At 44.5% G+C, this 17486-nt stretch overlaps 1 protein-coding gene and 1 pseudogene across 2 annotated transcripts in view; one reads left to right on the top strand and one right to left on the bottom strand.

Moving 5' to 3' along the window:
- Positions 1-3529: 3529 nt before the first annotated feature.
- LOC308166808 (putative nuclease HARBI1) lies at positions 3530-4983 on the top strand (annotated as a pseudogene). The gene is made up of 2 exons: positions 3530-4553; positions 4928-4983. The product of its transcript is annotated as a putative nuclease HARBI1 (transcript).
- A 3597-nt stretch (positions 4984-8580) lies between these two features.
- fpr1 (formyl peptide receptor 1) overlaps positions 8581-17486 on the bottom strand; it is a gene marked incomplete at both ends in the record, with an annotated part of 36113 nt that continues 27207 nt past the window's right edge. Inside the window, one exon of the mRNA XM_080541133.1 lies at positions 8581-9743. Within this exon, the coding sequence (XP_080397259.1) occupies positions 8581-9743 (1163 nt within the window). The remainder of the gene's footprint in view (positions 9744-17486) is intronic.

Genomic DNA, 17486 nt, shown 5'->3' on the forward strand with positions numbered 1-17486 from the left:
TGTAGGCAAAATCTGAGGACAGTCAAATAAATATCTACACATCATCACATGATCATGTGATGTGCTGATTTCGTTCCCATAAATGCATGATTTAATCCCTTCGTTTTAAAGGTGCAATACGTCTAAAATTGCCACCAAATATGTTGGCTACTGCAATAATGTCAGGTAGGCCTATCATGATATTATATTAATACGGTTCGATCCTCGCGTCCTCTCCTTAGTCCTCCATATCTAAGCCGAGAAAGGCAGATCTCCTCCAGTGCCTTCTGAGTCGGAGACTGAGATCAGGAATGTATTAAATATTACACAAACAAAACCATCCCAAGTGTAGATTATGATGACTATCAGTTCTGATATTCTTAATTCTGTGCCGAATTATGTCGGATATTTCAGACCGCACACGGCACAATAACGTTTCAACAGTGTTTACTGCTTTTAATCACCTTGTTATTATAATAATAATAGCCTGTATTATACTTGGCTACGCCTCCAGAGCGCGGAATATTTTACTGTATCACTGATTATCAACTAACTTTGAGCATCCCTCACTCACTGCATGTTTAATGTTGACTTCAGGGAGAAAATCACATCAATGGATAACAATACCATCTTTCACCACAAGGTGGAGTCCCAGTGTTAGCTATTGGTTGGCTGCTTGACAAACTGATTTACTTTAGAGATGAACATGAAGAGCCCGTGATGTCCAGAGATGATCTCTTAAAGTGTTATAGAAGAGTTATAGAAGGTATTAAAATTACATTTTTATCACACAATAACCAACCAAACCAAGTGGTTTACACATATCTACGTCGACCAGCACGTCTATCAGCACTGTCTCTTCAGGCTACACCTTAACTGCTCCTCCTGAGACATTACCACCCCCCAGCCCTGCGTCTCCTGAGACACCTGCTTCTCCCCTATACTATGCCTCCTAAAGGCCAATGCACACGGCGTGCGATTTTGTCTCACGACAACATTCGATTCTCAATTCTTTGAATTATTTCAATTGGTGTGAATGGAGAATCGAATGTTGTCCTGCGACAATATCGCATTGCACGCCGTGTGCATTGTCTCATTCAAAACAATGGAATCGAATTCGAATTCGGCGGTGCGACAAAATCGGGGCCGTGTGCATTGCAGTAATGAAATGCTTGGGTAGATGTTTTATTTGTTATTACTATTTACTGTTGTGTGATCATGCCTCAGACTGGTGTGACCCTCACCCTGGACCCCGACACGGCCCACAATGAGGTCATTCTGTCTGACCCTGGACCCCGACACGGCCCACAATGAGGTCATTCTGTCTGACCCTGGACCCCGACACGGCCCACAATGAGGTCATTCTGTCTGAGGACAGCACTGATGCTGTGAAGGACCCCAGAAGGGAGCGTACCTATGTTCCTATGTTCTACCAGGTCCTATGTTCTACCAGGTCCTATATTCCCCCGGTCCTATGTTCCCCAGGTCCTATGTTCTACCAGGTCCTATGTTCTACCAGGTCCTATGTTCCCGGGTCCTATGTTCCCCAGGTCCTATGTTCCCCAGGTCCTATGTTCTACCAGGTCCTATGTTCTACCAGGTCCTATGTTCTACCAGGTCCTATGTTCTACCAGGTCCTATGTTCTACCAGGTCCTATGTTCTACCAGGTCCTATGTTTCCCAGGTCCAGGGGGGGGGGAGTGAGAGACGGCGCAAAACACAACATTAAAGATATTTTATGCTATTACGAGAAGTGTAAAAAGATGTTTCGGTTGATTATGAAACTGTGGTGGGACAAATTGGGCCGCCACAGTGGAGGTAGCGGTGGAGGGGGGAGCGCGTGTGTCTAGCCATGTCATATAAAGGAGGTCAGCAGGAATAGAACGCGCCTGATGAGAACCGCCTTGGCCTCAATGCTGCTCTGGGGTTTGGTCTGCCCAGAGTTGGGTTCCTCTTTCTGGCATAGTAAAGGAAAACACAGCTGTTCAGAGCCAGGCTGCTTCCTCTTCCAGAATAGGAGTGTACCTGGATCACAAGGCAGGAAGTCTACAGTGTGTCACCAGGAACTCTGTCCTCCTACAGTGTGTCACATGGAACTCTGTCCTCCTACAGCGTGTCACCAGGAACTCTGTCCTTCTACAGTGTGTCACATGGAACTCTGTCCTTCTACAGTGTGTCACATGGAACTCTGTCCTTCTACAGTGTGTCACATGGAACTCTGTCCTTCTACAGTGTGTCACATGGAACTCTGTCCTTCTACAGTGTGTCACGAAGAACTCTGTCCTCCTACAGTGTGTCACATGGAACTCTGTCCTTCTACAGTGTGTCACATGGAACTCTGTCCTACTACAGTGTGTCACATGGAACTCTGTCCTCCTCCAGTGTGTTAGCAGGAGTATGGGCCTCCTCCACACAGGCAAGACTATAGTCACAGCCGCTACCTCCTGGTTTTGAATATTGTGATACTGGAGGTCACGTAAAAGTGTGTTGACTGTAGACAGAGGAACTGAAATCCTAATCACATTAAAAAAAACTGGCGGTTGTTCAAAGTACAGTGGTTGTACTGTGTAGCCCCACCTGTGCCTGGGGTTATGTTTACATTCGGAGCAGTGTAAATATAATTATCGTCATAACGACCGATAGTGTTAACGATTATATTTCCTTATCACAGTGTCAATAGGAGATAGAGGCTCTGTGTCCACAAGAGCACACCACTTTACACTTGTTCTGGGTGCTACACCAGAGTGGATTTATGGTGAGGGTGAGGGTGGGGGTGAGGGTGAGGGTGTGGGTGGGGGTGAGGGTGAGGATAAGGGTTAGGACTATTCAGGGTCTGACATGATTGTGAATCACTCTCTATCTTGACTTATGCCTGTTGCCTTATTGACTTGTGCTGCAATGTCAGGAACCGAAGCCTAAAGGCCAATGCACACGGCGTGCGATTTTGTCGCACTGCCGAATTCGATTCCATTGTTTTGAATGCATCTCAATGAGACAATGCACAAGTCATTCATTCATTGGTGTGAATTGAGAATCGAATGTTGTCGTGCGACAAAATGGCACGCCGTGTGCATTGGGCTTAAGAACTTTACTGCCTCTCACTTCAATAAAACATGAAACTTGAAATGACCTGGAAGTTCTATGTATCACATCTTTACAGTAGGAAGAGGACTAGGTAAAGGAAGGTATTGGTGTAGTTAGTAGTAGTCGGCCTAGTACTGTATGGTAGGTAGTAGTTGTGTAGCCTATATGATATTTAGCAGACACGTTGGGCCGGTTTCGGAGACAAGGCTTATGCCTAGTCCCAGACTAAAATGCTGTTTGAGCTGGCTTAACTGAAATTCACTTGCACAGACGTAGTTTAAAATAGTCGTGGATTAAGCCTGTTCTGGATTAAACAAAGCCGATTGCAAAATTGAGGATTAGAGCTACTCCAGGACTAAATTGGACTGAATTGAAGCTTAAACTAATCTGCCAAGGAGGCAGGTTTAACTCCCGCTTAGTAGGCTAGGCTACTGTTTGTGAAACTGAGCTTGGATTGTTTGGGAGCATGGACTATTTGGAATATCTAAATGAGGACCAACATGCACGACAAAGGCCAGCCAGACGAATACTGCTGGATAGGAGTGATCCATTGAATCAGTTTGATGAAATAACTTTTCGAGACCGCTTTCGTATGTACAAGGAAAATGCATTGGAGATAATTACTTTGCTTGAGCCTAGACTTTCCTCTCTGTCTCAAAGAGGAGGGCCTGTGTCCAATCAACTGCAAGTTCTGATCACTTTGAGGTTCTTGGCATGTGGAATCTTTCATCGTGAAACTGGTGATTTGTGTGGTGTCAGTGAACCAACTGTATGTAGAATAGTTCACAAAGTCTGCAGTGCCATTTGTGAACTGAGGAGTCTTTACATCAAGTTCCCTGATGCTGCTGGGCAAGCCAACTATAAAGTGCAATTCTATGAATATGGGCACTTCCCAGGAGTGATTGGCTGTATAGACAGATGTCATGTTCCCATCAAGTGTCCATCAACTCCTGATGCAGAGGAATACAGGAATCGTAAGAACTGGTTTTCAATCAATGTTCAGGGTGTATGCACTCCTAATTTGGAGTTTTCAAACATTGTTGCCCGTTGGAAAGGTGCAACCCATGATTCAAGGATTTTTCTCAACTCTTCATTGTGTGCACAATTTGAGAGAGGACAACATAGTGGACTACTACTTGGTGATAGTGGATATGGTCAGAGTAACTATTTATTCACACCACATCTAAATCCCACAACAGCTGAGCAGCAAAGGTACAACAGAGCTCATATCCGTACTAGAGGGATGGTCGAGCGTATGTTTGGAGTATGGAAAAGTTGATTCCAGTGCTTACGAAATACGCTTCGTTTCAAGCCAAGAAGATGCTGCAAAGTGATCATTGCTACAGCTGTGCTGCACAACTACCTGAAGCATCATGGCTGTCCTGATCTGCCAATGGAAGATCAGGATGATGCAGATGTGCCCATGGCAGAGGCAGCCAATGACCAGCGAGGACTTCACAGTGCAGCACTTCAGCATTTAAATATGGAATGTATTCATTATGGTATAGTTTTGCTTGCATACTGTTTCTGTACAAAATTACAATAATGTAAAGCAAAATTAAACGAGTGAACCAAGGCTGGTTAAAATGTAGTTTGTGATGATTAATACTCACTCACACTCGCATGTCAAATGACAATACATTTATTTTTATTTTTCACAATTCTTCATATTCACCATGGCTACTGGTATGCAGAATTCTTTTTTGGAGCATAGCCCTCTGTCCCAATTTCATATCCAGTTCAACCTCTAGAATTCTCATTTTCATTTCATGTTCTTCTTTTAAATATGCAATTTTATGCTCATGAAATTCTCTGGCTAACTTTTCATGCATAGTTATCTTTTTTGGTCTCTGTTGGATGGTAGCAGCTTCATCTCCCAGCGGTGCCATAGCAGATGTGGAGGGTTCAGGCTCGTTGTGAACTGGCTCTTGATTGGTTTCCTCTGGAAAAAAAGACCACTGTTACAAACTCAAATAAACTAATATGGTCCTGTAACCAATTTACTTCCTGAGGTATATTTACCATTTGTGCTCAGTTCTCCATGTTCACTGTCCAAACGGTCATTGTCTGGTATACCATCCAGAGGTTGCTGGTGCTCTATTATATCAGACACCCAATTCATCAGATGTGTCCTTTATTGGTGGTCCACCACCTGTAATAAATCGCTCTCTTCTGCTTGCTGCATTCTCTTTTTTTAATCCCAGTTTAATGTTCTTCCATAGAACCTATGAAGGCAGATATCATTCATTAGTTTTCTTTTTTGATGTGACAAAAATAGTAATATGGGAAATCTGAAATACTGGTACTGATAAGGCATAATACAAATAAGTGTGTCTCCTGATAATTTAGGTCATGGTGGAGAAATGATTTTATTTTATATTTCTTTCCCCCTCACATAGGTATGGATCTTCCTTTGTGCAACATATCTTACTCTACCACCATGTTTAACATTCATATGGCCCCTTAAAATAGGTTACTATCGTTTTAAAACAGGATATTCATTCAATGTGAATGCTACAAGCAGCAGGAGTATTGTTACAGTATATGAGAGCCAGATATGAGAGAAACAGATTGAACTTGACATAAATGTCATGAAATAATTTGGGTAGGGCATAAATAAGCAGGGTATAGGCAACAGGAAACAAACACATATTTTTGTGCCTAATAATGAAGATTAACTCACCTGCAGTTGTTGTACTGTTCTTGTGGTGACATCTTCATTTGCATTGAATTCATTGCCAATTGCAGTCCAAGCACTTCTTTTCTTCTGTTCAATAGCAGCAGTATGGATTTTGCTTTCAATGACTGGATGGTTTGATACAATTTGTTTTAGTAGTGTTTTTTCATGCTCACTATAATTTTTGGAGCGAATTCTCTTTGCCTCTGCCATTGTCTTGTCTCAAAATTCACTGCAACAATGGTGTTTTATACTCCATTTCAGGTTTTCATGAGCACAATTGGACCAACAGCCTGTGCTCCCACTTAGTCTAATGAGGCTTGAACTAGGTGTTCTCATTAAGCTTACTCCAGGACTCCATAGTCTCAGACTAACTAAGCCAAATTTAAGCCATGTCCATGCAAGCCACTTAAATAGCCAGGATTAACTAGTCTGACTTAGGCCTACTCCTGTCTTAATTTAAGCCCTGTCTCCGAAACCGGCCCGTTATCCAATACCACTTACTGTAAGTAAGTAAGTAAGTAAGTAAAGCTTTATTTATATAGCGCCTTTTATACATGAAATGCAACTCAAAGCGGTACTGTACAATGAGTGCATACATGTGTATAGTGGCAATGGTGTTTATAGATGTGGTAATAGTCTTTATAGATATGGTAATAGTCTTTATATATATGGTAATAGTGTGTATAGTGGCAATGGTGTTTATAGATGTGGTAATAGTCTTTATAGATGTGGTTATAGTGTGTATAGATATGGTAATAGTCTTTATAGATATGGTTATAGTGTGTATAGATATGGTTATAGTGTGTATAGATATGGTTATAGTGTATATAGATATGGTTATAGTGTGTATAGATATGGTTATAGTGTATAGATATGGTTATAGTGTGTATAGATATGGTTATAGTGTGTATAGATATGGTTATAGTGTGTATAGATATGGTTATAGTGTGTATAGATATGGTTATAGTGTATAGATATGGTTATAGTGTGTATAGATATGGTAATAGTGTGTATAGATATGGTTATAGTGTGTATAGATATGGTTATAGTGTGTATAGATATGGTTATAGTGTTAGTGGAATCAGTATTTGAATCAACAAACAATATGTTGTCCTATTGTGTCTTTGTTTCCATCATGTATTGTGTACGCAGGGTATAGATCTATGTGTGTGTGTGTGTGTGTGTGTGTGTGTGTGTGTGTACAGGGTATAGATCTATGTGTGTATGTGTGTGAGTGTGTGTGTGTGTGTGTGTGTGTGTGTGTGTGTGTGTGTACAGGGTATAGATCTATGTGTGTGTGTGTGTGTGTGTGTGTGTGTGTGTACAGGGTATAGATCTATGTGTGTATGTGTGTGAGTGTGTGTGTGTGTGTGTGTGTGTGTGTATGTGTGTGAGTGTGTGTGTGTGTGTGTGTGTGTGTACAGGGTATAGATCTATGTGTTTGTGTGTGTGTGTACAAGGTATAGTGACTTCATCAGTCAAGTATCCTCCAGGAAGCATTTAATATAAAACAAAATCATGACACAAACAAAAAGGTAACAAATACAGACATATTACAAATATAGACAAAAGTAAAAAAAGGAAAGGAGGTCTCCTTCAATGATACAAATGTACACATATACACCACATATAACTGTTAGTCAATCTGTTCATTACACAGTGTTAAAAAATGAAAATGGAGCTCACAGAAATGGCTTGAATGAGAATCAAAGAAATGAGATGTATGTGTGTGTTTGTATGTGTGGATCTGTGCGTACGTGTGTGTATGGATCTGTGCATACGTGCATGTGTGTGTGTGTATGGATCTGTGCGTACATGCATGTGTGTGTGTGTGTGTGTGTGTATATGGATCTGTGCGTACGTGTGTGTGTGTATGGATCTGTGCATATGTGCATGTGTGTGTGTGTGTGTGTGTGTGTGTGTATGGATCTGTGCATACGTGCATGTGTGTGTGTGTGTGTGTATGGATCTGTGCGTACATGCATGTGTGTGTGTGTGTGTGTATCTGTATGGATCTGTGCGTACGTGTGTGTGTGTATGGATCTGTGCATATGTGCATGTGTGTGTGTGTGTGTGTGTATGGATCTGTGCGTACATGCATGTGTGTGTGTGTGTGTGTGCGTGTGTGTGTGTGTGTGTGTGTGTGGATATGTGCGTATGTGCATGTGTGCTTGTCATATGTGTGCGTCATACAAACAGTAATGCTATTATCCATTACCATTCTACCCCAGAAAGAGTCTTTTTCATAGAAACGTGAATCGTGAAACACAAATCGAGTCGACTCCATAATAAAGTCCAGAGTGGTGCTGAGAGGAGTCACACTGTACCACTATCAGAGGCGCTGAATGCTCTCCTGAGTCAACTGTGGTGAAATGACTCCCGGTGCAAGGAAGTAACTTGTTCAACATGAATTCTTCTGTGGTGGTTCAATGTCTCTCTAATGACTCATCCAATAAAAAAACATCCTATTTCTCAAACAACAACCAACCCTCAAGACATCTCCAGAGCTACAGTATATACAACGGCAACATAGTCTCCAAAATGATTAAGTTCTGGTGGGATGGTGTTGTCCTTGGGCAAGACACTGAACCCCAAATTGCTCCCGACGTGCGGGGCCGGCGCCTCGCATGGCAGCTTGCCGCCATTGGTGGACGGGTGAATGAGAGGTCGTTGTAAAGCGCTTTGGAATAAGGCGCTATATATAACTGCAGTCCGTTTACCAAATACTGGTCTGGGGGGGATCGATCGTATCAACTGGCTGGACCAGCGTTTGACCACCTGCTTCGACGTTCACCCCCAGTCGTCGTCCCTTCCCCCCTTCCCCCTCCTTCGCCTCCTCATACCTCAGCGTCAGAGTACGACTTCTCCTTGCTGCGGCTGAGGATGCCAGAGTTCGTGTTGGTGTTGTGCCTGGACACCTCCTCGGTGAAGGCCGTCTCCAGCACCTTCAGGATGGACTTGCGGACCTTGTCCTTGAAGTCCTGTCCCATGAACACGTAGAGCAGCGGGTTCAGGCAGCTGTTGAGGAAGGCCAGGCTGGTGGCGATGGGAACCCCGATGGTGGTCACGTGGTCCAGCGTCGTGCTGAAGTCGCCGGACATGTGGTTGACCATCTCGATCAGGCCCATGATGTGGTAGGGCGCCCAGCACAGGAAGAACGCCACGATGACGGCGGCGATGATCTTGAAGGGCCGGCTGGAGCGGCCGGACAGGTTGCGCCGCCTCAGCCGCAGCACGATGACGGCGTAGCACGACACGATGACGCCGAAGGGCACCACGAAGCCCAGCACGAAGCGCGTCACGATCATGTCACGGTGGCGGGACGTCCGCAGGTCCACCACGGACGGCGTCTCGTAGTCGTCCGACAGCGCGAAGTTATTGAAGCAGTTGATGACCTCGTCGCTGTGGAAGGACGCCCCCGTGTCCCGGTAGATGAAGTACGGCGCGCTCAGGCACAGAGCTAGCATCCACACGCCCAGGCTGATGATGGAGGCCTTCTCCACGCTGCGGTGGTTCTGGGACCAGATGGGCCACACCACGGAGACGCAGCGGTCCATGCTGATGACCACCAGGATGTAGACGCTGGAGAACATGTTGAGAAAGCTGACGGTGCTGTTCAGCTTGCACATGAAGGTGCCGAACGGCCAGTGGAAGTTGAGGGCGGTGTAGGCCACGCTCAGGGGCAGGAAGGCGGTGAACAGGAAGTCGGCGATGGCCAGGTTGAGGAACCACACCGTGTTGACCGTCTTCTTCATCTTGAAGCCCGTCACCCAGATGACGACTCCGTTTCCCAGAACCCCCAGCACGAAGGCCAGGCAGTAGATGATGACGGACATGATGTTGAGCCAGCGGCGGAGGTCGGCGTGCGGGTCCTCGTAGTCCTCGTAGTCGTCCTCGTCTGTTGTGTTGTAGGAAGAACCGTTGCCGGGATACGTGTCTGTCCCGTTGCCGGGAAACGCCGCAGTGGTGGTCGTAAGTATCTCCATCATTGTGTTGAAACCTGGCAGGGGGCGAAACAGAAATTGAGGTTAAAACGTGTAGGGAAGCTCAGAGTCTGTTTATAAAGTGTAATTATTGAACTTTAGTATAAAAAATTATTACCTGAGAATTTATATTTGAGCAAAATTGTCTAATCTGTTGTTGTATATATTTAATAGGGTAGGTTAAAATGGGACGTTGAATCACCTCAGTGGCTTTTCATTCACTACTCAATTCTGAAGTTGTGTTCCCCTCTACCTGTTGTTCTCACGTATATCCCTTAGAGGGCGCTCACACGCTTAAAAATACTACTGCTGAGAATTAAACGACTTTTGCAAAATATGTGAAATTTGACTCTGAAATATTGAAATGTGAGAATGTTTGAAAAGGGGTGTTGGACAAAATAACCGTAAGTACCAATTTGGTTGTGAGAGAGAAGGTCCTGCATATAAACTCACCTATTGCGCCACAGTGTGAAATCCTGAATTGAGTCAGACATCCAATCAGCCACATACCTTGCCCCCAGGTGCGTAAAGTTCGAGCGTTTATGAAAACCCCAAGTTATAATTACTGTTTTTGAGAGAAGACCTTTGGAAAACAATTTGCCCCGTGCTTTTAAGTGTATCCTGAGTAGGAGTTTGCGGGAATGAACAGAACGTGACGGAATGTTATTGCGCATAACGTTGAGTGAAGACTGTAATCTGGCTGATATGTTATCCGTGTATGACCAGCGCACATTCTTCTTATGAATTGATTATCCCCCTAAATCTACGAAAGACAATCTTTTATGTCAATTCAATCATTATGCTAAGAATTCATGTTTTTTCTTAGTGTTTTTAACTCAGCTCACATTTTATTTTTAATTTTTTAATTGATGTGTTTCATAATTCTGATTAACTAGCCCAAATAACATAATGTAATAGACCTAGACGTTACAATTCTGTTAATGGTTAACCATCGGTTAACTATCCAATAGCGACACAAAGGTTAAAACACAACAAATTGTCTCTAAGGCTAGGGAGACGAACGCTTCTAGTGTTCTAGTGCTTTTGGTCATAATGTAGTTTCAAATTGGCAAGACAAGGTTATTTGTAGAGAACATTTCATACAACAGGGGCGATTCAAAGTGCTTTACATACATTATTTAAAAAAATACAGCAAGAGGAGCGTAGTAAGAACATAACAATGACAATGAATAAAAGCAAATTTAAGAGGTCAATAGACATTCAATGAAATCGTTAATGGCTAAAAGACATCGACAGAAGTGTGTGTGTTTAACTTCTTCTGTGTAACTTGACTTGTGACAGATACGTTGAGGAACATCATCAATAAATAAAATAAAATTAAAAAATAAAAAATAAAAATAAAAAACATCAAAACGGAGAGTAGAGAAACGGCCTACCTTAATCAAGGTGTATAATATAGAATATTATTCCAGTCAGAGCAGGTGGGCAGGTGAGGTGTTGCGGCTCCAGGTTCAACAGCCTGACTGCGTCTTCAGAGGACAGACAGACGGACTTTCTAGTGCCTAGAAGGCCGTGACGTCACCGGGCTCATGTTCCCCCCGAGGCGGCGCTTCACCTCCGGAGTGTCCCAACTCCCAAGGAGGAGAGACAAAAGAACGGCAGACTTTCCCTTCTTAGCAATAACCATATAACATGACACCTAACATCCCCGTTTACTCAATACTTTGTTTGGACTACTGCTCCCACAATGTCAGTGTGATGGTCGAGATAAAACGCACACACACACACACACACACACACACACACACACACACACACACACACACACACAACTGCACACACAACTGCACACACACACGCACGCACACACACACACACACACACACACACACACACACACACACACACACACACACACACACACACACACACTGCACAAAAAGCGGATTGTCATTAGCCCTAATAGCCTAAAAGAGAGTTGTGTTTCAATTGTATCTTTCGCAAAACGAGCCCGAATAGGGTACAGTACCACCGCCACCACCTGCGCGACGTTTTGTGATGACTCGTCGACATTGACACAGGTCCAAACCCCCTGGCACGGACGTGGCCCCGTGGGGAATGTGTGGTTGGTTTTGGAACCAAAGAAAGTCTTGCCATTTCCTTTTAGGAAAGAAAGAGAGCTGTATATATAGCTTTAGTGGCTGGATGCAATATTATCTCATTAACTTCTAAACTTTTTACTCACTTTTAAAGGTTTCAACCCTATTCGGTTAACCCTCTGGTCTGGTGTCACTATAGCCCCGAATATATAATATAATCATATAATAATACCTTTTTATTTGTATAGCGCTTTTCCTGCAAACGTTGCAGCTCAAAGGGCTCCAATCATTATATAATCATCATTTGATTATGTTTTCATATAGGCTAATGAGAGAGTTTCTGATCATTATCCCCAGAGGTACGTGATATATGGGATACAGCAGATCAGATGCTGTCTCTTGTGTAGAATGCAAAAATGTCCACTATTTTCGGTTTTGGAGAGGATCCAGATATCAAAATAAACTACATTTGCAGTAAAATATTTTCATACGACCACCCATTTCATAACATAGACATACCATAGATATGAAAAAGCATGCTTGTGCTTTGTTATTATTATAGGCTTTATAGTTATAGGCTTTAGTTCCTTCAGTCCCTCTGCTGTACCCAGGGCTAGACATCTCTGTCAGTGCGTCGGTCAGGTTTAGAGTTGCAGTCGCCTATTAGCGCTCAATCGAATTCCTGTGGCGGTTTACTCCACTTTAGTGACCAGGGGCGTAATTTAACTTTTATTCCCATGGGTTATTTTGGTATCGACGGGGGCCCCTTAACGAGTCAATCAAATAAATAATATTGAAATTATATTTATTTTAAAATATAGAATTTATCTTACATATGACAGCATAAATAAATGTCATTTGGGGGAAACGTTTTAGCCTAGAGTGCAGCTGCATGAAAAAAGGCGTGTAATTAAAACAAATAAAAATAAAAGATCTTCGAGAATGTCACACTGCTGCTATTCGAACTGTGTTCTTCTTTTCTCCGTCCTCGCAAATGTCTCAATTACGTTGTTGAAGTCAACCCTCTCCGTTACTTCTCTCTCGATAAAAAGATTTGAGAGACGCGTCGCACTCATTGAAGAGCGCGGGTATGTCTTAAATTAGTGAAATTAATTAGTTACGACTGAAACTATGGTCCGCCTGTGCAGTGCACTGCTTAAGGGAATAACGAGATAGATCCTATATAAAACTGCGATATTAGGTCAAAGCTCTGTTAAAAAACTTGTTTAGAGACAAACATGTTGCAGGAGTAATCCATCCCATGCAAACGCTTGTTGTCTCCGCGCTGCCGCAGGCTGTTTTCATTGTGAGAGGACTGACGGCCTCAACACCTCCTGCACCCGTGAAAACACCTGACCTCTGCACTGACAGGGTGTTCAGTGTTTAGTTTCACTAAGCCCCAGTCCACCTCACTCTGTCACTAAGCCCTGGTTGTCTTGGATAGTGGTCTAATGGATAGTGGACTGGTGATCGGAAGGTTGTGAGTTCAAATCCCACCACTAGTGAGCCCTTGAGTAAGGCACTTAGCCCTCAGTTACTCCAGGGGGAATGTCCCTGTAACCTGTAATTGTAAATCGCTTTGGATTAAAAGCGTCTGCTAAATGGCAAATTCTGACCTCACCTCACCCTGTCACTAAACCCCACCTCACCCTGTCACTAAGCCCCACCTCACCCTGTCACTAAGGCCTACCTCACCCTGTCACTAAGGCCTACCTCACCCTGTCACTAAGGCCTACCTCACCCTGTCACTAAGGCCTACCTCACCCTGTCACTAAGGCCTACCTCACCCTGTCACTAAGGCCTACCTCACCCTGTCACTAAGGCCTACCTCACCCTGTCACTAAGGCCTACCTCACCCTGTCACTAAGGCCTACCTCACCCTGTCACTAAGGCCTACCTCACCCTGTCACTAAGGCCTACCTCACCCTGTCACTAAGGCCTACCCTACCCTGTCACTAAGGCCTACCCTACCCTGTCACTAAGGCCTACCTCACCCTGTCACTAAGGCCTACCTCACCCTGTCACTTAGGCCTACCTCACCCTGTCACTAAGGCCTACCTCACCCTGTCACTAAGGCCTACCTCACCCTGTCACTAAACCCCACCTCACCCTGTCACTAAGGCCTACCTCACCCTGTCACTAAGGCCTACCTCACCCTGTCACTAAGGCCTACCTCACCCTGTCACTAAGGCCTACCTCACCCTGTCACTAAGGCCTACCTCACCCTGTCACTGAGGCCTACCTCACCCTGTCACTAAGGCCTACCTCACCCTGTCACTAAGCCCTACCTCACCCTGTCACTACGTCTAGCCCACCTCTGGATGTAGAGTCATGTGTTTTCCTCTTGGTTGGGGTGAGCTCATGTTTGCTTGAGGTTAAGTGTAATTACTCTGTGTTGACGGGGTTTGAGTCAACATCTGGACATATACATGTGTTTCATATCCTCTCTCTCTCTCTCTTCCTCTCTTTCTCTCTCTCCCCCCCTCTCTCTCTCTCTCCCTCGGCTGCACAACATGTGACACAAGCAAGTCACAGCATCTGTCAATAATTTGGTGCGGCTGGCCGGCTGGCCACAAGGCTCTGAAATGTCAAGTTAGGCTACTCCCTCCATCCATCCCTCCATCCCTCCATCCCTCCATCCTTCCATCCCTCCCATCACTGCTGCCACTGGCCAGTCAAATCCTGAGCTAGCTGGACAGAAGCACCATGCTACCTCAGCATTCTAGAACCAGCACCACTCTACCTCAGCATTCTAGAACCAGCACCACTCTACCTCAGCATTCTAGAACCAGCACCACTCTACCTCAGCATTCTAGAAGCAGCACCGTGGTACCTCAGCATTCTAGAACCAGCACCACTCTACCTCAGCATTCTAGAACCAGCACCACTCTACCTCAGCATTCTAGAACCAGCACCACTCTACCTCAGCATTCTAGAACCAGCACCACGCTACCTCAGCATTCTAGAACCAGCACCATGGGCCTTGGGTTTCAAATCCACAGTGAGATGTTTACGTAAATTGCTTGCAGGGTATGAAGCCACCCAAGCAGATGGGAGACCTTGACCAAATACAGAGCTTGTTTTTCTGAGCCTCTTCTCTTCCCCCTGCGCCACTCTCATCTCTACTTCCCACCAGAAAACAAAAGCAGCAGAACCCTTCTCTAGCTCATGCTGGACACATGTATTATGACCTCACACTCAGCCTAGCAAGGGGGGAAATGGCTGGTTCTATGGTGCTGGTTAACCCTCTCTGGTCCACGCCACGCCATCTCTCCCCCCAAAACAATCACTGGTTGTTTAACACACCCAGGTTGGTATTTATGTGTTATTATTCAGTGTTATGTTAATAGTGTTATCAGAAAGATCACTACATTGTCGCAAGCAAAACATGTCAATCAGACCTATAGTATTCAATCAGACCTATAGTATTCAAATGCACGAAAGTGAGAATCATTACCCGCCTGGCTTCTATACTCTAGGCCTTTATTCGCCTTAAATGGCTGCAAGGAACTCCAACTTAACTTGACCTCTGACCTCTTCTGCCTGGCGCTTCAACAACACACAACACAAAGGGAGAGTTTAGTCAGGAGACACGTTAAGCCATATCCTGGACTGCATTTCACTTTCAACAGAGCCTCGATTGAGGAGGTAGTTTTGTGACTCACAGTTGACTTGAATCCTGGTCAAGGACGCGGTCCCATGATCCTCTAGTGATTTACTGCCCTCTCTCTCTCTCAGTTCCTGCTCTCTGATGTCTGTTCCGGTGCCCAGCCACGAGGAGAGCAGCAGCAGCAGCGATGTTTTTAGCCTGTTTCACTTGGACGGAACACAGAAGAACTGTCTCCTTCTCCCTTTATCCACTGTGTTATTTGTGACCCACAATAATAAATGAATATGATATGAACAAAGGAAACGGCTTTACAGATAATATGTTTAATAGATGTCCAGACACTCATTTACATAAACACACATGGACGTGGAGTGTAGTTGTTTAATCAACTCTTTATTATAGTTAAGTTATTTTCCATTGAATGAAGTGATAACGGGTACGTATTGGTGCTTACTTCAAAGAGTTCAACATTTTGGTAACTAGCAATAGTAACCTAGTAGCTTTGTATTAAAACATTTAATGAGATGAATAAGGATTTAAAAAACTAACAAACGATTCAAAGGTAGTACTCTGTAACTATCTTTAACCATGTCATTGTGGAGTAAATGCCCTGTGAATAGTGGACAGGTAAATAACCATTTCTAATAATAATAACATAATCTCCTGCTAATTGAAGAATTAGTATGTGTCTACAGGAAACCTTTGCTTTGTATTTTTAAAAAGAACATCTATTTTAATAATCTTTTAACTCATTCAGTGCTGAGGGTGAATAAAGTCGCCCATATTGGCATTCTATTCTATTGCATCTATTGAAAATACATATGATGAATGAATGATGCTTCATTTTGTAGCCAATCAGAGTATTGTTGCTAGGTAAACACCACATGGTAAACACTTGGAACACTCTAGGTGGTGGAGAGTGTTCCGGAACACTTTGGCAGTTGGTGAGTTTTTACATCTAGGATTCGCAACGCAACGCAGCTCGAGTTGCAGCGGTCCGAATTACCCTGCAGCAGCCCTGCGGCGGGGAGTTGCAAGGTATTGCAAGTCATCGTTCCTCTAACGTTCTAAAACTGACCCGACCCGATGCGTCGCGTGCGAAGCCTAGACGTGAACTTAGCTTTACGGTCACTGTGTTGGTTGCGATAACGTCAAAGATAGCATGTTGCCTCAGTGCTGCATACCCTCCGCCTGTTGCATTGTCGCAGTGGTTTACTGTCTTGGCTAATAAGTTGAAGTCCATCCACCGCAACACGGATGCGACGTTGTGCAACGTCTCAGAGAGTGCCATGTGGACATGAAATCACACCAACTCTCACAAACTGTTAACCAGCTCAGTGGCCTTGCGGTTAGAGTGTCTGCCCTGAGTGTCTGCACTGAGCAGACTGGGAAGTCGTGAGTTCAATACCCGGCCGACTATAAAAATGCTAACCCGATGCCTCCCTGCTTGGCACTCAGCATTAAGGGTTGGATTGAGGGGGGGTTAAGACCCTGCGACATACCAGCGTCATGTCCAGGGGGGGGGGGGTGCACTTGTACATCAAGCCGCCTCACGCTACGGAAACAGGAGATAGGCTCCTGCCCCCTAAGGGCCGTTAGACTTACTTACTTACTTCTCACAAACTGTTGCATGAGTGCCTGGTATGAATGGATGCTTCTGTTCCTGCTGAGTGTGGTAAAACAGTCTGTTGTTCACTGACCTCAACAGCACAGCACATCCGCTTACATCCTGGTTGGTGTTAATGTTAAGCCTGGGCATGAGTAGATCATAAATGGACTGACTTATATATCGTCTTATTCCAAAAAGCTTCACAACGGCCTTTCATTCACACACACATTCACTTTCACACACCAATGGAGGCAAGCTACCATACAAGGCGCCGGCCCGCTCATTGGGAGCAATTTGGGGTTCAGCGTCTTGCCCAAGGACACATTGACACATGGCCGGCCGGGGGTTCGAACCGCCGATCTGTCGACCTTGCGATCATTAGATGCCGTCTCTACCTCCTGTGCCACAGAAGGCCTTTGCATACTGTTTTATAACGTTTGGACATTGCACTGTGGCACAGCAGAACAAGACATAACCTCCA

Source organism: Nansenia antarctica (genome assembly GCF_963989245.1).
Source record: "Nansenia antarctica genome assembly, chromosome: 10".
NCBI lineage: Eukaryota > Metazoa > Chordata > Actinopteri > Argentiniformes > Microstomatidae > Nansenia > Nansenia antarctica.